This window comes from Enoplosus armatus, chromosome 7 (genome assembly GCF_043641665.1).
Source record: "Enoplosus armatus isolate fEnoArm2 chromosome 7, fEnoArm2.hap1, whole genome shotgun sequence".
Lineage (NCBI taxonomy): Eukaryota > Metazoa > Chordata > Actinopteri > Centrarchiformes > Enoplosidae > Enoplosus > Enoplosus armatus.
The window spans coordinates 26,717,355-26,743,000 of record NC_092186.1 but is presented as its reverse complement, the minus strand read 5'-3'; the positions used below and the strand labels follow the sequence as shown (position 1 = coordinate 26,743,000).

Below are 25,646 nucleotides of genomic sequence, written 5' to 3'. Positions count from 1 at the left end.
GGATGGGCTCTGTAACTTTATTATCCTATAATAGATAAAAGACAGCAAAATTGAAAGTTATTGTAAAGGTAGAGGGAATTCAATTGATAAAAGAGTCAGGAATGAGTGGAGAGACAGTGAGGAGGAAAAAGTGCCTGGAATAGAAGCAAGCAGAGGGAAAATAGAATAGGCTGATAGTGTGAGAGGAGGACCGGAACAGTGAAAGACAGAGCCAGAGAAGTAGAAAAGAAGAGAGGTAGAAGGTGAATGTAACGCTGTTCTATTCTGCCGCAGCCTACCAGGCGGGGGGAGGAGGGGGGGGGGGGGGGGGGGGGTTACTGCCGTGGAGCCCGAAGCTTGACGCGGGACGTTTCTGGTCTCGAGCACCGCGGATTTACTCCACCTGGCACGCGCACGATGATGGAAATGAATATGGAATGATAACGACCGACAGCGCAAGATGGGCAGGCGTTGAGATCAGCTTTAAGTTCCTCCGGTGGCGGCTCAGCTTCGAAATGGTAGGACAAAACCTGTTCCGGTACAATAATGTAGTAGAGTGTCCCTTCCTATTGGTGTGCTGTTCCGTGTTTTCCAAAAAAGACGCAATGCGAGGAGTTGAACGAGTAACATTAGCTATGCAGTTGAAAGTGGAGCAGAAAGCAGCGGTAGTTGCATCCAATTCTCTAAATGTCAGCAAGCCTCTTTTCTTTATTTCTCTCCGTCTTTTTGTGTGTACGTTAGCAGCATCCGAACATTATACTGTAGTCCGATACGTGACGTTTGCCTATGAAGAGAAACTGTCGCTAAATTTCATTCAAATATCTTGCAAATAAAATATCCCTTGACCGCCGGTAAATATACACAACTGGTACAACACATCTTGAACACAATATTGAATTATCAGGATCCATCCTTAAATTCGGCACACACAGGATACACAAAACACCACATACTTTAATAAAATCTTCACTTTCAGAATCGGTTCGCTCGTTCTTTCAACTGGCGTCTTGCGTCAAACACACTGTGCAGGGCGGAAGCCAGAATCATGAAACGATTTTAAAACTTGATGTTTTGTTAACACCCAGCTCTTTTTGAGGATTATATGTGCGCCGAATTTGCTAAAAGACCATATAGCAGGAGGTGATTTTCTGTTTTCCACGAGACAATAAGTACGTCTGACATTAAACAAGTCAACTTTAAACTACTACAGTTTTGAAGGAAGTTTGGAGCATCGTCGCCTCCGTGTCGGAGAACGGGGCGTATTGGCGTTACACAGGCTGTATACCACCCGAAAATGTGGTTTCCGACCCCTGGCGGCGCATGAGAAAGCGGACAACATGCAGTGGTATGTGTGTATCAGCGCGTGCTGTCCCGGGTGAAAGTTGTTGAGTTTGGGGCTTTTGAAGAAGAGCGTGTAGCGACAGGCCCCTCTGCCCCCGTTCCGTTCGTCACACGGGACGGCGGAAGGCCAAGTCGAAGTTCAGCTCAAGCCTCCTTTTCTCGGTTTGTGTGTGCGTGTGCGTGTGTGTGTGTGTGTTAGTCAGCAGAAAATGGCCGCAGTTAGAGCCAGCGGGCTGAGTTAGTATGACAGGCCGACAGAGGGCCTCCTGTCCCGGCGTACAGCTGGGGCAGAGAGCCGCTAGGATAAACACAGAGTTGCAGCTAGCGGAAGCAGACCTCCTCTACCTGCAGTCCCGTTGGAAACACTCACTGGAAGATTTAAGTTCAAGTTGGGAAGTGAGCCACTTGACAACAGCTCAAATGCCACTGAGTAGAAGAAAGAACTCAAATGTTGCCCTTCCATCACCCTCAGATCCATTAGACACAGATTAAATTTGAGAATAGACTGTGTTTAATTGATTGCTGTGGCTAAATCCTCCTGCTTGCATTACCCACAAACACTGAAATAAAATTAGACTGCTCTTGATGTCTTGGTGTGACAGTGGTTGTTTATTTATTGTTTTTGCTTCCCCAGTTGAAGGATCATAACAAGACTAAGTTTTGAATTGATAACAGTAAGAGTAATAAGTTAAAATACTTATCATACTGGCATAACTACACTTGAAAAGTGAAATGTGTTGCTTTTATTAAACATGTAAGCTAGGTATAGTTAGTGACAACAGTTTATAAGCATACATGTGTGGCCAAAACTTTTAAAGAAAGAAAGAAATATTTTCTGTTTGGTCTGGTTGTAAAACTGCAAAGGCCTAAGTAATATTTAAAAAAAAGAATACATAGTCTATTTATCCTCTTACTATCTACCAGTTTATAAACACCCACACAGCCTGCCATAAAAAGCCAGTTGTAGGATTATATCCAATGGTCAGTTAATGAGGTCTGTATTTCAAGAGCAGGCTTTGAAAGACAGCAATGTTATATACTGTAGATTTAACTACCCAACAGTGTAAATGGTAAATGATCTCACTTATATAGCGCCTTTCAACCTTCACGGTTCCCAAAGCGCTTTACAGCTAAGTCTCATTCACCCATTCACTCACACATTCACACACCAATGGCGACCAAGCTGCCAAGGTGCTGGTCTCCATTGGGAGCAACTTTAGGGTTCAGTGTCTTGCTCAAGGACACTTCGACATGACGGGGGCAGCCGGGCATCGAACCCCCAACCCGCTCTAACCAGCTCTAACCAGCTTTTACCTCCCGTGCGACAGTGCTAACCACTGCGCCACTACCCTCTACCAACTATATAGCCTATTAAACACTGTTAACATGTAGATGCATCAAAATGTATGTAAACTATCAATACTATCTAGAGCAGTATTTAGAGCAGAAAATGTGCCCTATGAGTGTTACACAATTATATTACAATTGTTTATTACCAATGCATTGATGTAGCATTTTAGTGTTAAAGTTGATCGAGGTGGAGCTAATTTTAAATGTTTTACATAGCCTACTGTTGAGTAGTTCAATCTGTAACAACGCATCATAGTTTATAAGCTGCTTTTTATATGTGAAATCTTAATTTGTTAAGTAGCTAGTACAATCAAAATATAATATGGAGTAAAAAGCACAATATTTCCCTCTGAATTGTAGTGAAGTAGAAGTATAAAGTAGCAGAAAATGAAAATATTCATGTAAAATATACAAAAAGGCTACCTCAAATGTGTGTTTAAGTACAGTACTTGTGTAAATGTAGCCTACTTAGTTGCATTCAACCTCTGGTTTTTAGAAGCACATCATAACCTAGATGTGCTGCATTGTTTTGGTTTGCGGGGCAAATTAGGACTGTGAACTCCTGTTAAGGCCACGGTGGGCGATAATATACTGTTGTGAATGTAAAGCGGATCCTGAGACGATCCGTATAGTGTGTTATAAAGCCAGTTTGGGATGCAGAGTACAGCAGCTGCTGCGGCTTTAAGCCCGTCGTTTGGGATGGGCTCAGTTCATAACGTCATTTCAATTCTCTTTCTTTTATTCTTCGCCCCCTCATCTCCTTCCCTCTCTCTAAAATGACACAGTCCCCCGTGCTCCGCTACACCTCCGGCCATATTCTCCCAAGAATGATTATTCCGAACTTTCTCTATGTTTTTCTCCTTGCGGGGCATTTTTCCGGGGCCTCAACTTTTTTGGCGTGTCATCATTTCTGGAGTTAACGCGGCAGAGTCATCCGAAGCGACCAAAGCCCTCTCGGTATCTGGATTCTTTAAAAACTGTTTAACAGCCCAGGAAATGCAGCGTTTTCTCTCACCCGGAGGTACCGCTGCTTACTGAACCAGCGGGGAAGAGCTTGTTGAAATCTACAAAAAAGCAAATGACGACGTTATGGAAATTATACATAGCAGACTAGGGATGTTTATATTAACGCAAAGCCTGGTCTGATTCATCTCCTTCTCATCAAAATGATGTTTTCTCCTCTCTCTCTGTCTCAGGTAAAACTGCACTTTGCTTCTCTGTTCCTCCTAATCACTGTTGTTACACTTGCACTGCTAGAGGAGAGCCTATCCTACATGGACATTATCTCTCATGTAGTTGACTAATTATCCATGACACTGATAATGCAGAGTGTTTATGAAAAGAAAAAAAAAAACAATTTAATGACAAATGTCTTCATTTATACAATTACAACAATTCCTTGCTTCCAGTTCCAGTTGCTGCCACTGTTCAGAATGGGGCAGGCAGTGATATGGATCATAGATTCATATCAGGAGCAGGTACACAGAGTGAAGGAGTGGAGAGCTGAATCACACTGACTGCACCAGGCCTGTTGAGCTGGGACTTGAATTAACATGTGGTAATTGGCTGGAATATGCTGAAAGAGAGTGTTTCAAAGACTGCATTAGATTTATATTCTCTACAGTATGTTAGTCAGCTTGTCTGTTTACAGTATGCTTTGTGTATATGCATGTGCTTTAATTTCTGGGGGACTTGACAGAAAACCTCTATTTCTTTTGCTGCAAAGTTTATAACTAGTGCTGTTGCTACAGCTACAATTTGGATTACTCCTATTATAACTGCTACTGCCACTACCAAGGATGGTTTACCAACCTGGCAAAGGGGGCAACAGATCCCTTGGGGCCTCAAAATTCCCAGGTTCTATGCATGTCAATTGGTTTCAGTTGTATGTTTAAATGCAGACTGGGGCAGATATTAAGTGAGTCAGTGAGCACTTGATTTCCATGGCAACCAGCACGCCAGAGTTCGCTAACTGAGCCTCCTGTGCAATGCCACAGTTTGAGACTGTTTTCCAAAAATCAGACTGTTTGTTTGTTGGATTGATTGGTGGATTTTCCGAGATTAGACAAGGCGAGTACTACACAGCCTTTTCTCCTGTTGTTTTAACATAGTCTTTTAGTCAGTCAGTCAACTGGAAATTTAGCATTTAGTAAACTGCTTCTTAGTTATTTAAATAATAATATAAACAATAATAAAACCATAAAAAGATAGACATCAAATGCCTTAAGCATTGCAGTGATAACATCCCAAGCCCTCTTGGTCTTGTTATCATAATTTGAATACGTAAAATGATAGAGACCATAGACTTCAATTTTAAAGGGCTTGGAACCCAAAAACACAATATTATATAATATATTATATATTTTTTTATATTTTATATATTTTTATTTGTGTGGAATCATTGTTGGAGTAGGTTAAACGTTTTTAATTCAACTTAATATATGTTGAACCTAACACATTTATTACTATTTACTGTCATATATTTAGCCAGTATTTGACTTAATCATTTTTTTTATTGAAGCAGCTGAGGAAGTACAACTAAAGGCCAAAGCCAAAAATCCCCTTCTCTGCCCAAAGACCTTTGAGACCATCTTGTAAGAGATGGGAGAGGAGATGCCAGAGACAGAAAGCAGAAATCAGACAGATTAAATGTGCATTTAAGAAGGTCAAGGTCAAATTTATTTATAGAGCGCTTTAAAAACAAACCAAGTTTGTGCCAAAGTGCTTTACAACAAACATAATTGAGCAAAAAGATTATCACAAGACATAAGTACTTAAATACATGCATAAATACATAGACACACCAATATGGACATACACACATATACAGACATTCATGCATATCAATGTAGAATGCAAATCATGACAAGAATCATTGCAGGGATAGTGAAGGGAGTAAAAATGGGTCTTAAGACAGTTTAAAGGAGTCAAGAGATTCTGCTGTTTTTATATTTTCCCTTTGAGTCTTAGTGCAGCTACTGAGAAGGCCCTGTCTCCAAAAAGTTTTTGATGAGATTGTGGGATGGTTAACAGCCATCTGAAGATCGGTAGGGCCTAGCTGTGCTGTATGGGGATAGAAGTTCTGTTATTTAGGTTGGGGTGAGACCATGCAGAGCTTCAAACACAAACAGAAGTATCTTGCATGGAATTCAATACTGAATAGGGAGCCAGTGCAAAGATGCTAGTACAGGCGTAATATGTTCCCTTTTTTACAACTGCATAGGAGTCTGGCCATAGCATTCTGTACCAGTTGTAGGCAGTGAATAGAGTCTTGACGATATTAGAGCATGGTTGACAACCGTGTCAACCTGTCAAATGAGTATTGAGTATTGTTTAATATTATTCCAAGGTTTTTTGCATAGGGTCTGAGGTGATTGGATAACTGATTGAGGGACTGGGCAGTGGTGCTGGGGGAGTTTGGGGGATGGAACAGTATGATCTCTATTTGTTTTCATTTAATTGTAGAAAGTTATTAGTCATCCAGTGGGGGTCCAGTCTGGTCATTGGGTTGGATGGGGAGGTACAGCTGGGTGTCATTTGCATAAAGGGGAAATTAGATATTGTGGTTCTGAATAATTTTGCCTAGTGGAAGCATATAAATGGAAAATAGGAGGGGACTAAGGACTGAGCCTTGAGGGACTCCACATGAGAGATACGCAGGGGTTGATGATGAATTAACAGTGACAGGTCCCATCTGTGATATAAGATAAAATATAAATTGCTCTGGTTACAGCCCGTCACAAGATAAGATAAGATAATCCTTTATTGATCCCTCCGTGCATTGTTCCAGCGGCATACAGGATAGTGCAATAGAGACATAAGTAGAAAATCAAGATATAATCAATAAAAACAGTAAAGACTGTTACAAGTTCACAGAAGAAAGAAATAAAGGTAAAGAGATTGTACTGTATTGCACATAGGTGTTGGTATTGCACCATTTGTTACATTCAGAGTATGTGGATTGTCCATTCTGGTGTGTGATCTACTGGGAGCAATGCTGATTGTAAAGCCTGACAGCAGCCGGGAAGAAAGACCTGCTTCCTTCACACACCATGGGTGACGCAGCCTGTCACTGAAGGAGCTGCCCAGTGCTGCTAGAGCAGGGGTCTCGAACTCAAATTGCCTGGGGTCCGCTGGAGGCAGAGTCTGGGTGAGGCTGGGTATTCCACAAAAAAAGCTTTGCTAAAAAAAATCCAAACTTCTCAAACTACATTACTAACAGTTATTTAACTTCAATGGGTTCTTCTGAAAATGAACGTTCCTTCTTAACATGGCGTCTCTTGCCTACTCCTTGCTGCCAGAAACCTGGCAGCGCTTCCTCTCACATAGCTGAGCCGAACAGAACAGCCCGGTAGCAGTCGCCTTTCTTTTTGTCTTTCATGATGATATGAACATCATGACATTTGTAGATGGTAGAAAGTACCGGGTTAGTGAGCGCAAAAAAAGGCGAATTCTACCGTGCTGTTGTTGTAAACGTCGTCATAGAAACAAGTGAAAGCATGAAGCCGGGACAGTGGGACGCCGTTATCCCATGGAAGCGTTATTTACTGGCTTTTGTTTTCTATAATAACTCCATGGATGCAGCAGGAGCATAGCGGCGTTGTCTAATCAAATGTCGTGTGGCACAGCAGCAGGTACGCCTGTTTCTGTTTCATTACTGTCACACACTGTGGAATCACATATACGAGCCTCATTTGCTGTCACACAGTGCGCCAAACATGGATGTAAAGGTCTTTTAACGTCCGTTTGTACGTCTGCTCTACTCATTAGACCTCAGTGAGAATTACGCACAGGTTCTCCAACAGCTGATCAGTACGCACAGCTGCTGTGGATATTTGGGGCGACTTTACCCAAAATTCATCACGTGTTTCTGCAAACCGTCACCACTGTAAAGTGTCAGTCATCATTATTAAACATCAGAAGAACGATAAGTGATGTATTGACAGAGCTCGCGTTGAAACGGACTTTACAAAGTGCTTCACAATAATTAAACTAAGTGATCATTAACGGGGAGATGATGCTCAAATTAAAAGAATGATGCTTTATTAAGGTTTAATAATGCATCTTTGAATTTTACAGAAAGCTGTGTAGCAAAAATAACAACACAATCTACCGTGAGGTGCGCACATTCTCAGCGCACATTGGACGAACAAAAATCGCGGGCCGCACTAACATTAAACTTTTATATCAAGGTGGGGGCCACAAAATATTGTCCTGCGGGCCGCAATTGGCCCGCGGGCCGCGAGATTGAGACCCATGTGCTAGAGTGTCCTGCATGGGGTGGGACATGTTCTCCCTCAGGGATGAGGCCCAAAAAGCATTTTCCCCATAGATTCGATTCAATTCAATTCAATTTTATTTATATAGCGCCAAATCACAACAAAAGTCATCTCATGACACTTTACAAATAGAGCAGGTCTAGACCGACTCTTTATAATGTTATTACAGAGACCCAACAGTTCCCACCATGAGCAAGCACTTTGGCGACAGTGGCAAGGAGAAACTTCCTTTTAAGAGGCCGAAACCTCGAGCAGAACCAGACTCTAGGTGGGCGGTCATCTGCTTTGACCGGTTGGGTTTGAGAGAGAGAGAGAGGGGGAGAGACAGAGAGAGAGAGATAGACGTAGAGACACAGACAGACAGACAGACAGACATAGGCCACAATTATAAAAGAGACATCTTTAAAACTGTTGACAGGACACCTTGAACTGCAAACAACATCAATGATTACTCTTTCTATTATAAATTTTTAATCCATGGAGGTTTTATATTTGTAAAACTTTCCCAGAGCCCAAGAATGTGCGGGAGAAACACTAATGCGCATGCACGGCCACACAACGTGGAAGCAAACCCGAAAGCTAGCTACTTTTTTGGTTTATTTTCTTCGCAAGCAATTTTCATTCAAGTGAGTAGGCACCACCTTTGAGTCTGGTGTCCGGTTCTTAAAATGCATCCATGTTTGAAGTGTGTTGCTGCCAGGAGCTAATGCTGCAAAGTCTGATTTGAGACCCTTTCAAGTGAGTTGAACTTTTTGTGTTTGCTTTGTACATTATTGAAGATATAAATGATGCACTCTTTTGTGTCCATGAATTTTCCTAGTGTTCTTGTCCAGCCAACAGAGTAGCTAGTTAAGTGTTGTAACTAGCAGTTAGATATATCACAGCAACAGTAACAAAATACAGTGTTGGCAATAGATAACATTTAAATCTGCTATAACGATCGCTAAATTAAGAGCTGGTCAACGGAATCCAATATTGTTTAATTAAAGATGCTACTGTAATTTGGGCTTGCAATTAATTATGACTGTGAGCTCAAACTGAGCTTTGAACCAATCATTTTATGGACATTATAACAGGAGGCAAAAAGCTATTCAACAAAACAAGTAACAAGCCAATGTATAGCTGTGTATGGCTTTACTATTAGTTAAATTAGCTAGTCACAAAATTGCAGCTGTACTGCTTAGTCCACATATATACATACAGTTTGGACTAGCTTTGGATTAGGGGTGTTTTGACATGTATTTCTGATTTATTGCTGTCTGTCTGATCAAAAATGTATATGTCATCGGTAGATGTAGACTACAACCTTATATATAACCTTAATAATCAAATAATTGTCTTGTGCCTGTTTGTCAGGTTAGGTCCTCCATGGGCAGACTGATGCATAAACACACCCACCTCGACAGTCGTCGTCAACAACATGGACTACTGAAGATACCTGACCTTTACCTGCACCTTTATAAGTTGGAAATAGCCAGGGTGAAACTGCTAAGTAAGTCCATGTACAGTGCAGTACATAATTATTTGTTTAGGGGCACATTTTGGCCGATTTGGCTCTGTGGACTTACTATACTGCCATATTACAACAAGCAGCAAAGTCACTCACCTGACCTCAGTCCAGGTGAACAGGTGTTTCATTTGCTTAAAATCAGACTGAGGACAGAAGTGCCAGAGATGGTTGCAGTTTCAGTTAGGGAATATAGCAAGTAAAAGGCTACATTCATATCATTTTTATCCAAAGCGTACCTTTACCTTGTAAAGACAAGGTTTGTGCCACTCATTCACACACCGATAGCAGCGAGCTACCATGCTGGGTGCAATTTGGTCATTTTGGGAATGAGTGTTTTGACCAAGGACACTTCAACATGTGGAAAGGAGGAAGTGATCAAACCGACACAAGAGTAATTGAAGAGCAGAGAGCTTGACAGACATCAGGGATGACTGCTGTGGACGGACAGAAATGCTTGGGATTTCAACATACAGCTGCTTTTTGTGTCCCTAACTTAACCTACCAAGAGATAGCCGGCCCTTAAGTTGGCTCTAATGTGAAAACAATGTTTGTAGGATTTGTAGTAATCAGTGATGAAGTAAACAGTCAGTGAGTAAACAAACTCTTGTGATTCTTCCATCAGACAGAATTGAACAATACATAAGATTGAAGTTGACATTTACTTAATCAAATTAATAAAAACAACTTTAAATGAAATAAAGGATGCTTTTGCATTGACGTGAATTGTGTGTTTATTAAATGATACATTGTGATTACACACGGTATGTCCAAATAGTTTGTAACTTTGACAAGTTAAATACTATTAACACATTAAAACCCGGTTTATAATTTAAGATAGAGAAGACTTTTGGCTTTTGAAGGAAGAGTAAATTATTCATTCACTAACATCCTAATGTTTCAGTCAGAGGTGAGTCTTCTGAACACAGCACATTCTGGTCTTCACTTAGATCACTCACTGCTCAGTGCAACTCCAGGAAACATGGCTACTTAACACAAATTGGGCAATGATTTGGGTCCAAGCAGATTGCGAGCATTTGACACCAGTGGTTGGAGTTTTCTTTTTTAATTTATATCATATTTTGCACTGTACACATAATCACATTCTTTTTGGCATGTGATATTAATAAAAATGATTTTTTCCAACAAAACACTGTGTAGAAACTGCTTGTTTTGCTCAAAATTAGCTTGTACTGTATGTGTTTGCCTGGATTTGAATTGAATTGGATTTGATTTGGTTTAGCTGAATTCTCTCGCCCCTCCCCAACCATGACAAAATAGGCAAGTCTCCGAGGTCTATTACGTATGTTGACTCAACTATGGTAGCAGCGGCCGCGCCAAGTACAAAAAATAGGACATTGCTAATCGTAACCCCAGTTACTGCCTCTGAAACATAGATGCTGGTTGCACGAAGCTTAGCAAGCCTGATGAGTGCTGGCGGAAAAACATCATTGTACATTTATTTCATTGCAGTTGCAGTAAACACACACGGACACATTGATAACTGTGCTATGTTCAGAGATATGTATGGCTGACAAATAACGTTAACCGCAAGAAACAGCAGGGCTACGGCTGTGTACTGACACTCCCCCACAGACACAGGGTTTTAGCAAAATTTGAAGGTGTAGTCACGCTTTTACATGGGGAGAGATGGTTACCTCTGTCTCTGTTCAAAGATGGTCTGATGTCGCAATGTCCTCCTTCATCTTTCTCCAGCTCTCCACTTGACCCCTTCCAGATGATGCTGTGAGCAGTTTTGGTGGTCTGGTGTTTACAGTCAGGGTATACACAAAAAACATGCTTACGCCAGCTCCCACACATAAAGTGGTATTTATAAAAGAAGAATGTGCGCAGCTTATGCATACTTCAGACCTGGGGCCAGATGCATAAAACTCACTACTAAAACTTTGTATGCAAGTCAGAAATATGCATACGCATTTGTTCTGTTTTATAAATCTCAATAATTGTAGTCAAAATGAGCTCTGTAAATTAAGAATTGATTATCTTTCTGACATTTGATAATTATGACACAGTTCAGTTATCACAGTTACATGTGATAAAGTAATGGTATGGGTCTGTAAAGTGTACATTACACGCATGATTTAAATTGCTGCAGTATTCTGTCACTGAAATTGTTTTCATTGTCATAGTACTACAACTGTTACAGACATGTTGAGGATACAAAGGGCCAAGGTCTCTCTCCCTCTGTGTTTCTGTCTGTCTCGGTGGCAGTTTGTCTCTCTTTGGCATTCTTTCTAGCTCGATCACTCACTCTGATCAACTCAGTCACTGTTTATGGGGGTTGAATGGTCAACATTGTTGTATTTCTGCTGTTTGTAGTTTGTGCTGTACCTGGGACTCCAGTTAATGCTGTTGTTGGTGGTGTCTGCACTTTGTGTTTGTTTTTCATATCCATAGGACAGCGGCGGTTTCTATGTTGTTGATAAGATGATCAAAGTTTTGTTTTTGTGTTTACCTCTTGACTTCATACCCTGACTTTAAGTCGACACGGTGCTGTTATCAGTTACTCTGCTGAGTTTAACCTCTATTCTGTCATCTCCCACTCTCCTCGATCGCCATTGATCATCAGTAGCATTTTAAGATTTACTCTACTGATTTACACTACTGACAAAGCAACATTTTAGGGGATAAAAGGCTACAGCAAAGAAATGGATTAAGTTGATTCTAATAACCATGTCATATTGATACAAACTTAGAGTTATAACTAATTATAATTCTTTAAAACCCCATTTTTGATTCTATTTATGGTCGGCATTTTTCCTGCAATAGCCAGTCAATGTAATAACATTAAATAATTACCTCGCTACGGGAAACTTCACCTACCACAGGAAACTCTGCTGCAGTTGATGTTTTGATGAAATTTTAAGGATTTTAACTTTAAAGAGAGTCTCAAGTAGTCTGCTTTATCTATTCGTTTGGTCTCATCGGTGTCAGGATGTACAAATGGGAACAAGACTAAGCAGAACAGCAGGGATGTTTTGCAAACAAATCAGAAGTCTACAGTTAGTGGGTGCTATGATTGTTGGGGCCAGGGGGAGTAATCTAATCATTCATGGTGTATAGTAAATAACATTAATTCATTAATATGGCTTATTACACCTGATATATAGCTTTATACCTGATAATCACATGAGAAGTATAGTATATATATATTATAACTCCAATGTATTGTGTTCGCTATTAAATGGATAGATCATTATGCAACTGAATGGCAAGTTCTTTCTCATTGAGAAATATCTGGCAATGTATGCTGCCTGCCTATTGGCTAGCTTTACAACTGTGTCCACACCTTGCTGAGGGGTCAGACATGTATCAAATAATTAGGCCAGCTGTTTTATGCTACAGTGAAGGCAATAAATATATAATCAAATTAATTTATAATATTATTTACAGAGGCCCGACAGTTCCCACCACGAGCCAGCACTTGGCGACAGTGGCAAGGGGATAACTTCCTAAGTAAATGGTAAATGAATGGTAAATGATCTCACTTATATAGCGCTTTTCAACCTTCACGGTTCCCAAAGTGCTTTACAGCTAAGTCTTATTCACCCATTCACTCACCCATTCACTCACACATTCACACACCGATTGCGACCGAGCTGCCATGCAAGGTGCTAGTCTCCATCGGGAGATGACCATGCCGCCCAAGAGGCAGAAACCTTGCGCAAAGCCAGACTCTAGGTGGGCGGTCATCTGCTTTGAGAGCGAGAGAGAGACAGACAGATGTAGCAGCAACAGTAATAGCAATAACTATAATAATAATAAAAATATGACTAATAATAGCAGTAACAACTGTAATAACTGAAATATGACCAGTAATAGAAACAACAACTTCAATAATAACAGAAATATGACTAATAATAATAATTGTACTGATGCAGTCCACATCATACGAAAGTTTCAGTCCAGTGGATAGATTTACTAAGAAAATGGCATTGCACAAAGTGCACGGCGGTTTTCATTGAGTTTGCGCCCACAATCTGCATGTATTCAATGCCTGATTTACTAAGACAGCAACTCATTTATGGGACTGAGGTCACGCATTGTCAACAAGTTGTTTGCATGTTGTTAACGCGTGAAAATGTGATGCATTAACAACACGTTAACACTTAGACAATAAATGTTTTGTTAGTGTTTCAGATGTCATTTTCACATATTTGGCCACTTTTGATTGTGTTCTCTTTTCCCATTGGCTTTTGAGACTTCAGGGTAAGCCATTTCTGTAAGCTGTTTAATAAATTTTTTTCTTGAGCATTTACATTTAGCAATGATAAACGGAAATTATATTGTGTGGATGTGCACTAGATGATAAATCTAGAAACAATACTTTGAATAGGTTTTGATGTTTTGATTCAGTGGAGTACAGTGGTATGGAGTATTAATTGATGTGATGACTTTTTTTTTATTAATTAATTTGAGGCTGTTCCCAGCAGAGGGTACACTGCCATGCACTGGGTAGTGGTCTAATGATGTGAATTATAAAAAAGGTGGGTGTTGGATACTATATACGTAGTTATTACAAGCCAAGCAGATATGCTGTTATTAAGAAATTCCCATGTGCATATGTCAGTACCCATGCTAATAGAATTTACAGCCTTTCAAACATTCTGTAAATGGCTGTATATATTTATATACTGCTTTTAACCACAGGGCTTAATATTTGCTCATTCAACCATTCACAGACACTCCTCCTCCTGAGCCACAGCAAACATTTTCCAGAATAAAGTGAGGTCTGTCAGGTAGCTCAGATATCTGTTATGCTTCTGTTATGTACTACTACTACTTTGCAAAAGTCACAGATTAAAACACAATTAAAACTTTTAATTAAAGCTATAACACTGTATTTCGTGTAATCTTCAATGGATTGCAAAATGGATCTTTACTTGTCTCAGTATACATTCTGTATAGTTAAGGGTTATTTGATGATGATAATTGAAAACAATTTATTTTGTTTGTTAAATGACACACCAACAGACAGCAAATACAGAAATTTAAAGGTCACCCTCAAACAAAGGACCTCCACAAAAACAACAAAACGAAAAAAATAAAACAAAAACAAATTACCCTAATCATATACAAAAATTTTAAACAAAAACAAAAAGGCAAATATTAATATTATGGGTGCTTTCACAGCTGTGGCTCGGTTAATTTGGTCCGGAACAAAGGGAAAAATTATAATATATAATATATTATATATATACCAGCATTTTAGTTCTGGTCCTGTTGGTTTTCACACTGACTTCGATATGAGATATACAGACTGACGCGTAACTCATTGATTGGACAGTTTTTGCGATTGTCAACCAACATCAGCCAAATGCTGGTAATTATTTAAAATAGAAACTAGTAAAGCTTCAGGAATCCCTGTCTCTAACTTCAAGCTGTGTTGCAGTTCATTCCCGTAGTGATTTGCATAGTACCAAAAAAACAAAAAGCCAACCAATCCTGTGATTAGCAGTTACCATACATAATATTCATGATGTAAATCTGTAAGCCTCTGTGCTGTATCTTCCCTCTCTGTGGCAGTTTATGCTCCTTGGATGAAAATGAGCAAAAATGTTTGTGGTCCACTTCGACTCTAAAAGGCATTTAGGTTTTGAAACTGGACAAAACATGGTTTTTAAATCTACTACATGTTAAAATACAGTCATTGAGTGTTGTTGAAACAGTTTCCAATGGAAAATACAAACCTAAGAAAGTTTGTTTGACCCCTGTCAGATTCCAGATGAATAAATTGAAGATATTGTGCTGTATTTATTACATACAATAACATGCAACTGTTTTTACCATCCGATAAGGAAATTGTTGGGTAAATTATGAATACATGTAGATGCGCTGAAATACAGATATAGGACATAACATCTACAGTTCCATGACAACTGAGCAAACCCCATCTGCTGATTATGGTCAAAAACTGACTTGAGTTAAGATTGTTCAGCCAGAAACCAAAGCAGGAGTTCTTCAAAAGTTAAGCTCAGCTTCTGTACTGTTGTGTAGGTCACCTGAGTACTCGGGGCCCAACACATAAGCACTGTAGTTACATCCATAAAGAATAGACTTGAAGCCTAAAAAGACACTTTGCGTTGTTGTTATGTACACAAACAGCGAGTGAATCGTGTATGGATTACCACTGAAATGACTAAAAGCTGAAACATGTCTGGTGTAAACAGCATGTTACTGCTACTTCCTCTGACTGACACCTCTCCCTTCTTTTCTCATATGATCAGTATGACATTAGTATGATATCATACTAGGCAGAATATTCATAACACACCCACATCAAGATTACCAAACCCAGCAATGTGGAAGATTCCATTAAGACCAGGAGGGAAAACATGGCTATACTTGTGTTGTTGCCTGATTATGCCAGTATACTGCTTCGAAAATAGAGCCCATGCTACGTGTCCAAACTGAGGACTTTGTGGCTAAAGTGGGTTCGGTTACTGATAATCGCGTGTACTGTATGTGTGTATTTACTTGTATCTGTCTGTCTGTCACGTAGGATGAGTTCCATCCGTTCATTGAGGCTCTGCTGCCCCAGGTCCGTGCCTTTGCTTACACATGGTTCAACCTCCAAGCCAGGAAAAGGAAGTACTTCAAAAAACATGAGAAAAGGATGACTAAAGAAGAAGAGAGAGCTGTCAAAGACGAACTGCTCGGGGAGAAGGCAGAGGTGGGACGGATAAGTTGAGTGGTGGATAGTAGAAATAAACATTTTTATTTAGTTTTTCAAATCAAGTTGCGAAAATATGATGATTAAACAAACGGAAGACATAGTATTTGTAGTCAAACCAGTGTTTTACAACGTATTTACAATTATACTTACTGGTCTTAAAGCTATTTTAATATTTGATGTATTGATAGACTCCCTTTACAAAATCATTCTGTTCCTAGGTGAAACAGAAGTGGGCCAGTCGTCTTTTGGCCAAGCTAAGAAAGGACATTAGACCTGAATGCAGAGAAGACTTTGTCCTGTCAATCACCGGGAAGAAAGCTGCGTGCTGTGTCCTGTCAAATCCTGACCAGAAAGGCAAAATGAGACGCATAGACTGTCTCCGACAAGCTGACAAGGTTAGTTAAAAAGTTCAGTTCATCACACGTTGGCAACTACCACTTATGGAAGTTAAATGAAACATGTTGACTGGCGTGGCTGTTTATTATGGAACGCGGATTGGACCATTGTGTGTGTCTAGTCCAGTGTCTGCATTAATATGTCAAATTTGTACGTCTTAAATCAACATTAAATATGATTTGTACGTCTAAAGATGACACACAGCATCTTAAGGCGTTTAGTGTTGGGTGCTACCACTTGAGAGGGAAACCTACATACAGTCATTCATTGCAAGAGAGAAAAGAATTCCCCACTCCACCTACCTTGTATTAATCGAGGTTAAGAAATAGCCTAATATTGATTGAATAATATTGATTTACGGTGATTAACACCTGCATTTTCTGTAGGCTACTGGGTACCTATTGAGAAAAAATGTAGCTTGTGTAGGCTAAAATGTCATTCTTGACATATTCATTCAATGTGTTGTGTTCACCTAAGTCCCCACTAGATGGCAGTATTAGAATACAAATGGCAACCTGTTGAATTTTGAGTACATGGGGGGGAAAAAAAAGAATTTGGTGTTCTGCAAGCCATTGATTTTGATGTAAACTGATTAAGATCCTTTCTGATTATTATTTTTTTTAATGTAATGCTGGTGTGAATTATATTTTACATTGTGACTATTGTGTTAAAAAAAAATCTAATTTAACTTTTGTCTTTTCATGCACAGACTGTAGGAATCACAGTTTTCCTGTTTAAAACACAACAACAACAAGAAAGAAATTCTTAAATAATGAATTAAAACACACATATGGTCTGTTGTTCACCTTCTGGATAGGAATGAGATCCTGTCGAGGATGTAGAGTACAGTGGCTATCGGAGCATGTGAGTGGAGCGGAGTTGGAGAGCCATTCATTTAATTTTTAAGGAGCGCAGTTGAACCATTGACATATATAAGAACAGACACTTCAAATATCACTCAAATTCGCCCCGTGCCGCTCATGATGTTGAATTGCCAGAGCAGCACCCTCGCCCAGATAGGCACCTTCGATATATCTGGCATAGTCTATTCCTTGGTATTTAGGGTGATAACACTGTTATCATGCGTAATTGTCCCTATACTTAGGCTATAACACATATGTTTTTCTTTAGACAACGTGTGCATTACACACGCATTTGAGTATTTTTGTTGTATTCCTTGTTATTTAATCTAAAATAGAGACTTTCCATAATTTGTGGATAATAATCCCTTCATTTAATATTGGTAAGAATTGCATTCGTTTAGCATTTTTTGCTGTTGTGGTGAATAAATAGCATGAGCTGTCCAGATTATTGAAATCATTTGATTCAATACACTACAGATTTTTGCGTGATTTATCCCTGTTCCCCCTGTACAGGTGCACAACTTTCTCGCTTTAAAGGTCCCATATTGTAGAAAGTGAGAGATTTCCATGTCTTGTTTGATTATAAAGCAGGTCTAGGTGCTATATAAATACTGTGAAAGTATCAAAACGTTCAGTCCATGGAGAAGTGCATACAACCCGTATTCAGAAACTGTGCCTTTAAATGAGCTGTCAGGACTTCCGTAAGCTTGTGATGTCACAATTACACTGTCACCACCCGCAGCAGGGTCATCTGCTCAGTCTCTCTAAGTTATTCGACCGCTCTGCTCAGGACTACTCTTCAAGTTTTTGGAGGAGTTTGTCTAAAACGGCTTGTTTCAGACAGGGTGAACTGAAGGGCCACCTAGAGTCTGGTTCTGCTCAAGGTTTCTGCCTCTTAAAAGGAAGTTTTACCTTGCCACTGTCGCCAAGTGCTTGCTCATGGTGGGAACTGTTCGGTCTTTGTAATAATGAAAGTATTAAAAAAAGTACGGTCTAGACCTGCTGTGTCATGAGATGACTTTTGTTGTGATTTGGCGCAATATAAATAACATTGAATTGAATTAAATTGATTTGAATAAAGGGCCACTATAAGATAAATAAGGACTTTTCTGAATAGTTAATAATGCTACTCTAGTGGAATCCCAGAATAAAAATATAGAGCTGACATGAGCATAATATGGGACTTTTAATTAATGAGACTGAACAGTTTGGCATGCTCAGCTTGTCTTGTCGGCTGGAAGAGTTGGTGAAATGTTGGTACGTGTTAATTAAATCCCTGACTAGAGTCACTTCTATTTATATGCTCAAAGTTTAAGTTCTTTGTGCAAATTGATCCACGCCGCCCAAATACTAAATCACAGTTGCGTATGAAACACGTGATAGGTACATAACCCAAATGTACCCACTAGCAAGAGTCCACATGACCATAGCGTCTGCATACGTGCAACCCAACGCAGCCCCTACGTCAAAAAGGGGTGGGTATGTTGATGCCAACCAATAGCCTTGATGGTCCAAATGCCTTAAGACGTTCAGAATGGACATGTTAACAGGGTATTTTCTGTCGTCTTAAGATGTACAAATTTGACATATTAATGCGGACGCTGAACTAGACGCAATGGTCCAATCCGCGTTCCATAATTTACCATTTCGAATGGTTAGATCTGAACACACACAGTTTATCGTCCATTCTTCCACAGTTAGCAGAACTTATAGGCTACCAAGATACGCAGTTCTTTGTGTCACAGTTAAAAAAAATCCCCAAATCCTCATTTATCTTATAATGGCCCTTTTGCAGCCCCTCAGTTCAAACCGTTTTAGCCTAAGCGATGCAGCGAAGTTATGAAGCAGCAATGCCACAAAGCCCCAAGCAACTGCTCATGTAATTAACTTTAGTCAAATACTCATTCTTTGTACCAACAACTATGTTAATGTATTCATATTTGTATTCAGAATAAACACTTTAAAATGCATTTACAGACCCGACTGCTAGCCTATTAGCTTACTACTATGATTTCCCATAGAGGTTAGCAAGTTAGCTAACATTAATTATCAGTTTACTGCATACAGCCTGTGGTAGCTCATTGCCAAGAGCCTAGCAGTCAAATCCGTAAATGCATTTTCAACATATTTGAATACGAATATGAATACATTATCAGCGCTATTGTAATATTTGATGATTAAATATGTAGCCATGACAATAAGCAATGTAATGGTAGTTTTGGAGCTTCAGAGCTCATACTTATCCCCTGTAGTATGATATGAATACACATGTATTTGTTGTCATCAATAATTATTTTGATAACTCATATTGATGTATTTTAATATTTGTAATATGTATTACAGTATATATAGCCTTTCTATATTTATAATTAGAATATATCCTCTTACCAGTGGGGGGCAATAATACGTTAATGAGAGGGGCCTGAGGTGCTGCAGTTGGACCCTTTTGCCCACTAGTGATTTTGAGCCCTGAGTCCTGATGTTGGTCCAGCTTTAGGTCACCTCCAGACCCTTATAGGAGGGAGCTGGCCCATTGTGGCCTTGATCCCCTCCTAAACTGCTCCTAGACCCTGTGGAGGTGGCCCCTTGTCGGGGGCTGTAGGGATTGGCATATCTAAATATGGACTTGGTTGTCACAATCGTCACCACTGTAAGTTATCATTATTAATGGTAATATTATCAGCAACAACATTGGAACATCAGTCCCTTCTGAGTCTCCATCACACGTTGTTATGCAACTCAGTCATCATGTAATTGCTTTAGTTATAAAGGACAGACAGACATCTGTTTCATCATGTAAGCAATTGGCATGAAATAATTTTGACACATGCAGATAACAATCTTTATGAAGATGCTCAATATACAGTATAAAAACATGGCGAAAACATTGAAGCAGCGCCATGTGCCCGGATGAGAAGACCAAAAGCTTCCCTGGTGTCACACACAAATACAGAAGACTATTAATTTTCCCCTCTGCAAATTAGATCATCTAATTTTATTTGCTTTATCTCACTTAATGGAAACACACATAATTCCCCTTTTAGCATCAGAAAAGTTGGCTTAGTTAACAAGTAATGAAATTATACATTTACAGTAAAACCTTTGGCCAGTATAGATGACTTGAAACTATTCAATGAAGCAGTATCATACACATGAAGGGGAGCACTGGTTCAGTGATCCCTCATGGTATATTGTTACACTAATCTTGGCTAGAGTTAGATTCATGTTGTTTTTAGTCAGTAATGATTGTGTTTTGTCTTTTCCAAGGTGTGGAGGTTGGACCTGGTGATGGTCATCCTGTTTAAAGGGATCCCATTGGAAAGCACAGATGGCGAGCGGCTGGTGAAGGGAGGCCAGTGCTCCAATCCAGTCCTCTGTGTCCAGCCTCGACACATCTCCGTCTCTGTCAAAGAGCTCGACCTCTACCTCGCTTACTATGTGCAAGAGAGAGGTATGTACCAACAAACACTTAAATGTTGTTCTTTATTGTGCAACATTAAAGTGTGTTATTTATGTTATACTTCATTTGTGAACTGAGATATAGTATACTTCAGGTAAAACTTAAATACCGACTTACTACATCGGGATGTTGTGCGTTAGTGGATGACATAACTTACAGGGACTGTGAGAGTTGGTTCTACTGTCACCATTATGTAACCAAGAGGATTAATAAACACACACACACACACACACACACACACACACACACACACACACACACATACATCCTGACGTGGGTATGCTGACCTGCAATAGGAGATGAAATTGTCATGGCAAGACTACAGCTAAATAAAAAAAAATGTCTCCTCTGTTTTATGTTGGTGCCAGGCTTATAATTTGCTTTAAATTTAAAGCATTGCAGAAATGCCTAAATTTAAAACAATATGGAATACATTTTTTAGCAGAAAAAACAAGACGGTAGCAGTGTTACTGAGTTGGTTGGTCTTTCTGTGTCTGATGGTATAGATGGGAGTATTATTGTTGTGGATGAAGAGCTTTAACAGACACAGGTGGTCAATATTGCACATGTATACACAAATACATCAAATCTGGGAAAAATCTAGGAAGCAAGTAGAAGAAGAACAACAACACACCTGCCGTACAATGATAAAATGCGGCCATTGTGAATGTTTTTAGGTTTTAAGAGGCATCACGTGTGGTCTTTTCCTGTTTTTGTCAACTTCAAGAGCATGCTTCCTGTGGGCTTGCTGTAAATTTGTCCACAACCGCCTTTACAGTGTTGGAGAGCAATAGAAACTTCCACAAGGACGAGAGCGACTTGTGCAAGTGTGAACACTTAACAAATCTGCAGACATTGCACACACAGAGCAGATGGGGTAGTTAGAAAAGCCAGACTTTCTCAAACATGGAAGCTATTTGGTTTTAACAGCAGTGTTGTACTGGATGTACACACACAATTTATAATTGTTCTAGAAATAAATGTGAAATGTTTATATTTAGATAATAATGTCCCTGTTTGTGATATTATCACAGTAAGTTTCCTAAATAGATGGAAAATTAGGAAAATGTTGTATGTCTTGGTCAGTGTCAGACTTGTCATTATTCAAGTTGAAAGAACATTGCATTAACATTATACTTACACATTTCTGTATTAATTACAGAAATTATAAATATTATAATTAATATTCATATATAATTCCCCTGTCTTTCACATGCATATACACGCGCACACACAAACACACACACACACACACACACACACACACACACACACACACACACAGATATTTGGTAGATCTTTATACCTTAAATCCAAATAATGTGATTTAGTCACTAACTATGTTGGGGATGTCTTACTTTATACTTATATTATATATACTATATATTTGTCATACATATGTAATATTTATATCGAGACCATGTTAACTCATTCAAGAACACTCAGTACAGAAGGTTGGTAGAAGTTATGATTGTCTGGCAAGTTGTCAGAAAACACACTAAGGATTTTCTTCAAACTGTTATATGTACATCGTTTGGGTGAAGAATTTATATCAGATTGATTTTATAGGTTAGTCCTACAATGGGTGCACTTGGCAGCTCATTGCCATCAATGTGTAACATTATGTGGATGGATGCATAGAACATGATTGACTCTCATAATTACTCCTGTGATTTGTGTACATTCACCATTTCTGATATATATTTATTGTATCATTTACATTGCAATCCCTATTACAATCCCACATAACAACCCACAACGAACACATTAACCATTGGGACTGTGGTAGGTAATGGCATGGTCTGTGTTTAACTGCAGCTAACACTTGCCAGATTGGTGTCATACTATTTTACCTGAATGATTGCCATGAAGCACAACTGGACCAGTGCTTGGTCCAGGACGGACAAATTGTATCTTGTGCCCACGCATAGCATTTTGAGCGATCTATATAATGTGGCCTCTCTATGGCCACTCCGAGGCTCTGTAAAAAACCTATGTGGTTGTGAGCATGCTTGTTTTAATACCTTGTATAATTTTGACATAAAATGTGAGAAAAATATCTTTCCATATAGGAGTGGTTACTAATGTGGTACTTGGCAGTTGTTTCAGTTAATAAAGGACACCCAAAGTTTTGGTTGCAGGCTGTAGCTTTGTTTTGATGTTGAGTAATAAATAGAGATTGGTGTTTCACCAGCACCATAACGCAAACATGGGAGCCCCCCCCCCCGCAGCTAACCATGAGTGGGCCCCTTTCCTGCAGCACAGTCAGAGCAGGCAAATTTTAACATTTTTCATAGTGAGGATATATATATTATTTCAAATGCACAACGACATTTAACAGACCACTTTAGAACACTGGACACAGATTATGAAGTTAATTGTATTGAGTAAATTTTAAACTCTTGGAGCTTTCTAACCTTACAAACCACTGTCAAGGTGCTGATCCTGCAATGGCCATGATTACGGCCATTGGATACTCCGTATTTGACAACTTCTCATTACTCAACATCGTAGAGTGCAGGATTTCATTATCAAAGTTATTGTAAAAAGCCCACCTGCCTACTCAACTCAGATTGTCGGGGGCACACCGGGCTCTCCCTCACCTGAGGCTGCAGGGCTCACTCTGGCCACACTCCATGTGCAGGGCCCGTTTGGACTGGCCCCCTCGCCTACAACGCTGTGGTGGCGTGTGTTCTCCCGCACTGGCCCACACTGCTGTCACATTATCTGCTGTTGCCTCCATGAAACTAGAGGCCTGTAGGCTTAAACCAGGGTATAATTGTTTGAAAAGTTCAAATTATCTACGGAGGGTTTAACAAAGGTATGATTATACCTCATATGATTATAGCGTCTAGCTTGTTGGCGTCATGTAAAATATAATTTCACCATGTAGCCACTGTTGGTTGGTGTAAAGACATCTCAGTTAACATTTTGATTCTAACACTGTACTGCAAAAGATTTCAATGACAATTGTATGACACTTGCTAGCTTTTCAGAGCTTTCAACCACATTCCACAGTCTTCATTGGCAAATGACCACATGACCCAAGTATGGCGCATCTGTCAAGTGATAACACCTGGGTGGAGATGGTAACCCCCAGAACCTTTCAAAGGTGGTCTCTGGTATTGTTCATTCAGTTTCTTGTTCATGGTCCTTGCTGCTTCACTGATGGAGTTTTTCCCCACAGCTGTCAGATGTGATGTCATAATAATGCCGTACACTACTCCAGTTTTCCTTTGTGACTTAAAGACTCTGGCTAGATGTTCTGATAGTCCCACTGGGATGCTTTTGATGGTCCTGTTGATTTAGCAGTGTTTGTCCTGGTTTGCAGGTAAGGTGAGATTCTCATTATCCACCGTGTGTGCCCCCTATTTCTATCCTCCTTCTCACAAACCATGGGATACAGATTTTAGGATACTGAGGGTATGGGAAAAAGAAAAAATGGAAGCGAGAACAAAGTGAATATCAGAATCAAAATGGCTTCACCCTAAAATTAAATGTTTACCACATAGCTGAAACACATTATGATAAAACAAACTAGAGAGAAAGAATAACACATTGTATACTGTAATTATTTAACCAAGTGCATTTGACGTTACATTCTGCATTCCACATCACAGGAGTTGAGAGCAAAAACATGAGGAAAGCCAGCAGAGCACATGACAGGAGGAGAAGTGTGAAAAGAAAGGAGGAGAAGGAAAGAAAGAGAAAGAGTGGACATATAGCAGAGGGAAGGAGGCATTGGGACCTTTTAAGAGATTTCAGAGAAATGTTTGCTTAATAACCATTTCATTACCATCCCATTATTCTGTTAGACTTTTTTTCTTTTAGCTTTTTTACTAACCACACACTGGACTCAGGACACAAACCCCTGTCTCCGGTGCCATAGTCCTGGTCTTTGTACACCCATCATGTACCCGACCACCTCCCAGCAGTTTCTGTGTGATGCACTTTTTAGACTGAAAACCATATTGCCAGTGAACATAATCCATGCAGCCATTACATTTCTTCAAACATATTGGCAAAATCATTAGCAGCATGTAATCTTGAGTCTTAAAGGGGCAGGTTTGCTTGATAGGTTCCTTGACATCAAGGAATCAATCAAGGAACCAATGTCATTTTTTTTTCATTTTACAATACAGGGTTGAACAATGAAATGTAAGTTGTAGCCCTTTGATGTTACACACACAGAACATATATACAAATATTTTAATTTAGAATAGAAAATAAAAATAGAATAAATAAGACAATATATTCAGTTATTTACATAGATACTGTATATAGTTTTCTAATTATAGAATTTGGGAATGTAAACAGCAGCATCAAGAAAGTGTTGATAATATGGTTGGCATGTTAAACTTAACTCGAACTCTAAACTCGACATCTGGGCCTGGGAAACATTGTCCATCAACTCTGACTACGTTTGAGCACCGAGTATCATTGATGTAAACACAGAGTGCGCCTCTCGGAGTCTTGCGGCCTTGTCGGTGCGGAACACCCAGCCATCTGTTGAGCACAATGGCTTGATCCAGGATCTTGTGATGGAGCCAGGTCTCTGTAAGATGTGGGCACAACCGCTCAATGCTGGGTTAGTCTGAGTCCATCATTCCATTTTCCTGCAACTGGGTAGGCTTGGCAGTGGAGCAACCTTAGATCCTAGCTGGGTTAGCTTTGCTCTTGTCCTGGCTCTCTTCCCTCTCTTCCAGGGGCGCTCACACCACCCACAGCGGCACTTGGTCTGTCTTGTCTGGCTGGGTGGTCAGAAAGTGCGGTG

At 39.7% G+C, this 25,646-nt stretch overlaps 1 protein-coding gene across 2 annotated transcripts in view; it reads left to right on the top strand.

The window, feature by feature from the left end:
- Positions 1 to 416: 416 nt before the first annotated feature.
- The window catches only part of nfic (nuclear factor I/C), a 42,788-nt gene continuing 17,558 nt past the window's right edge, over positions 417 to 25,646 (top strand). For both annotated transcript variants that reach the window (XM_070908353.1, XM_070908352.1), the window contains exons 1-4: positions 417 to 497; positions 15,980 to 16,150; positions 16,372 to 16,548; positions 20,680 to 20,863. In XM_070908353.1, coding sequence (XP_070764454.1) covers positions 417 to 497; positions 15,980 to 16,150; positions 16,372 to 16,548; positions 20,680 to 20,863 — 613 coding nt within the window. The remainder of the gene's footprint in view (positions 498 to 15,979; positions 16,151 to 16,371; positions 16,549 to 20,679; positions 20,864 to 25,646) is intronic.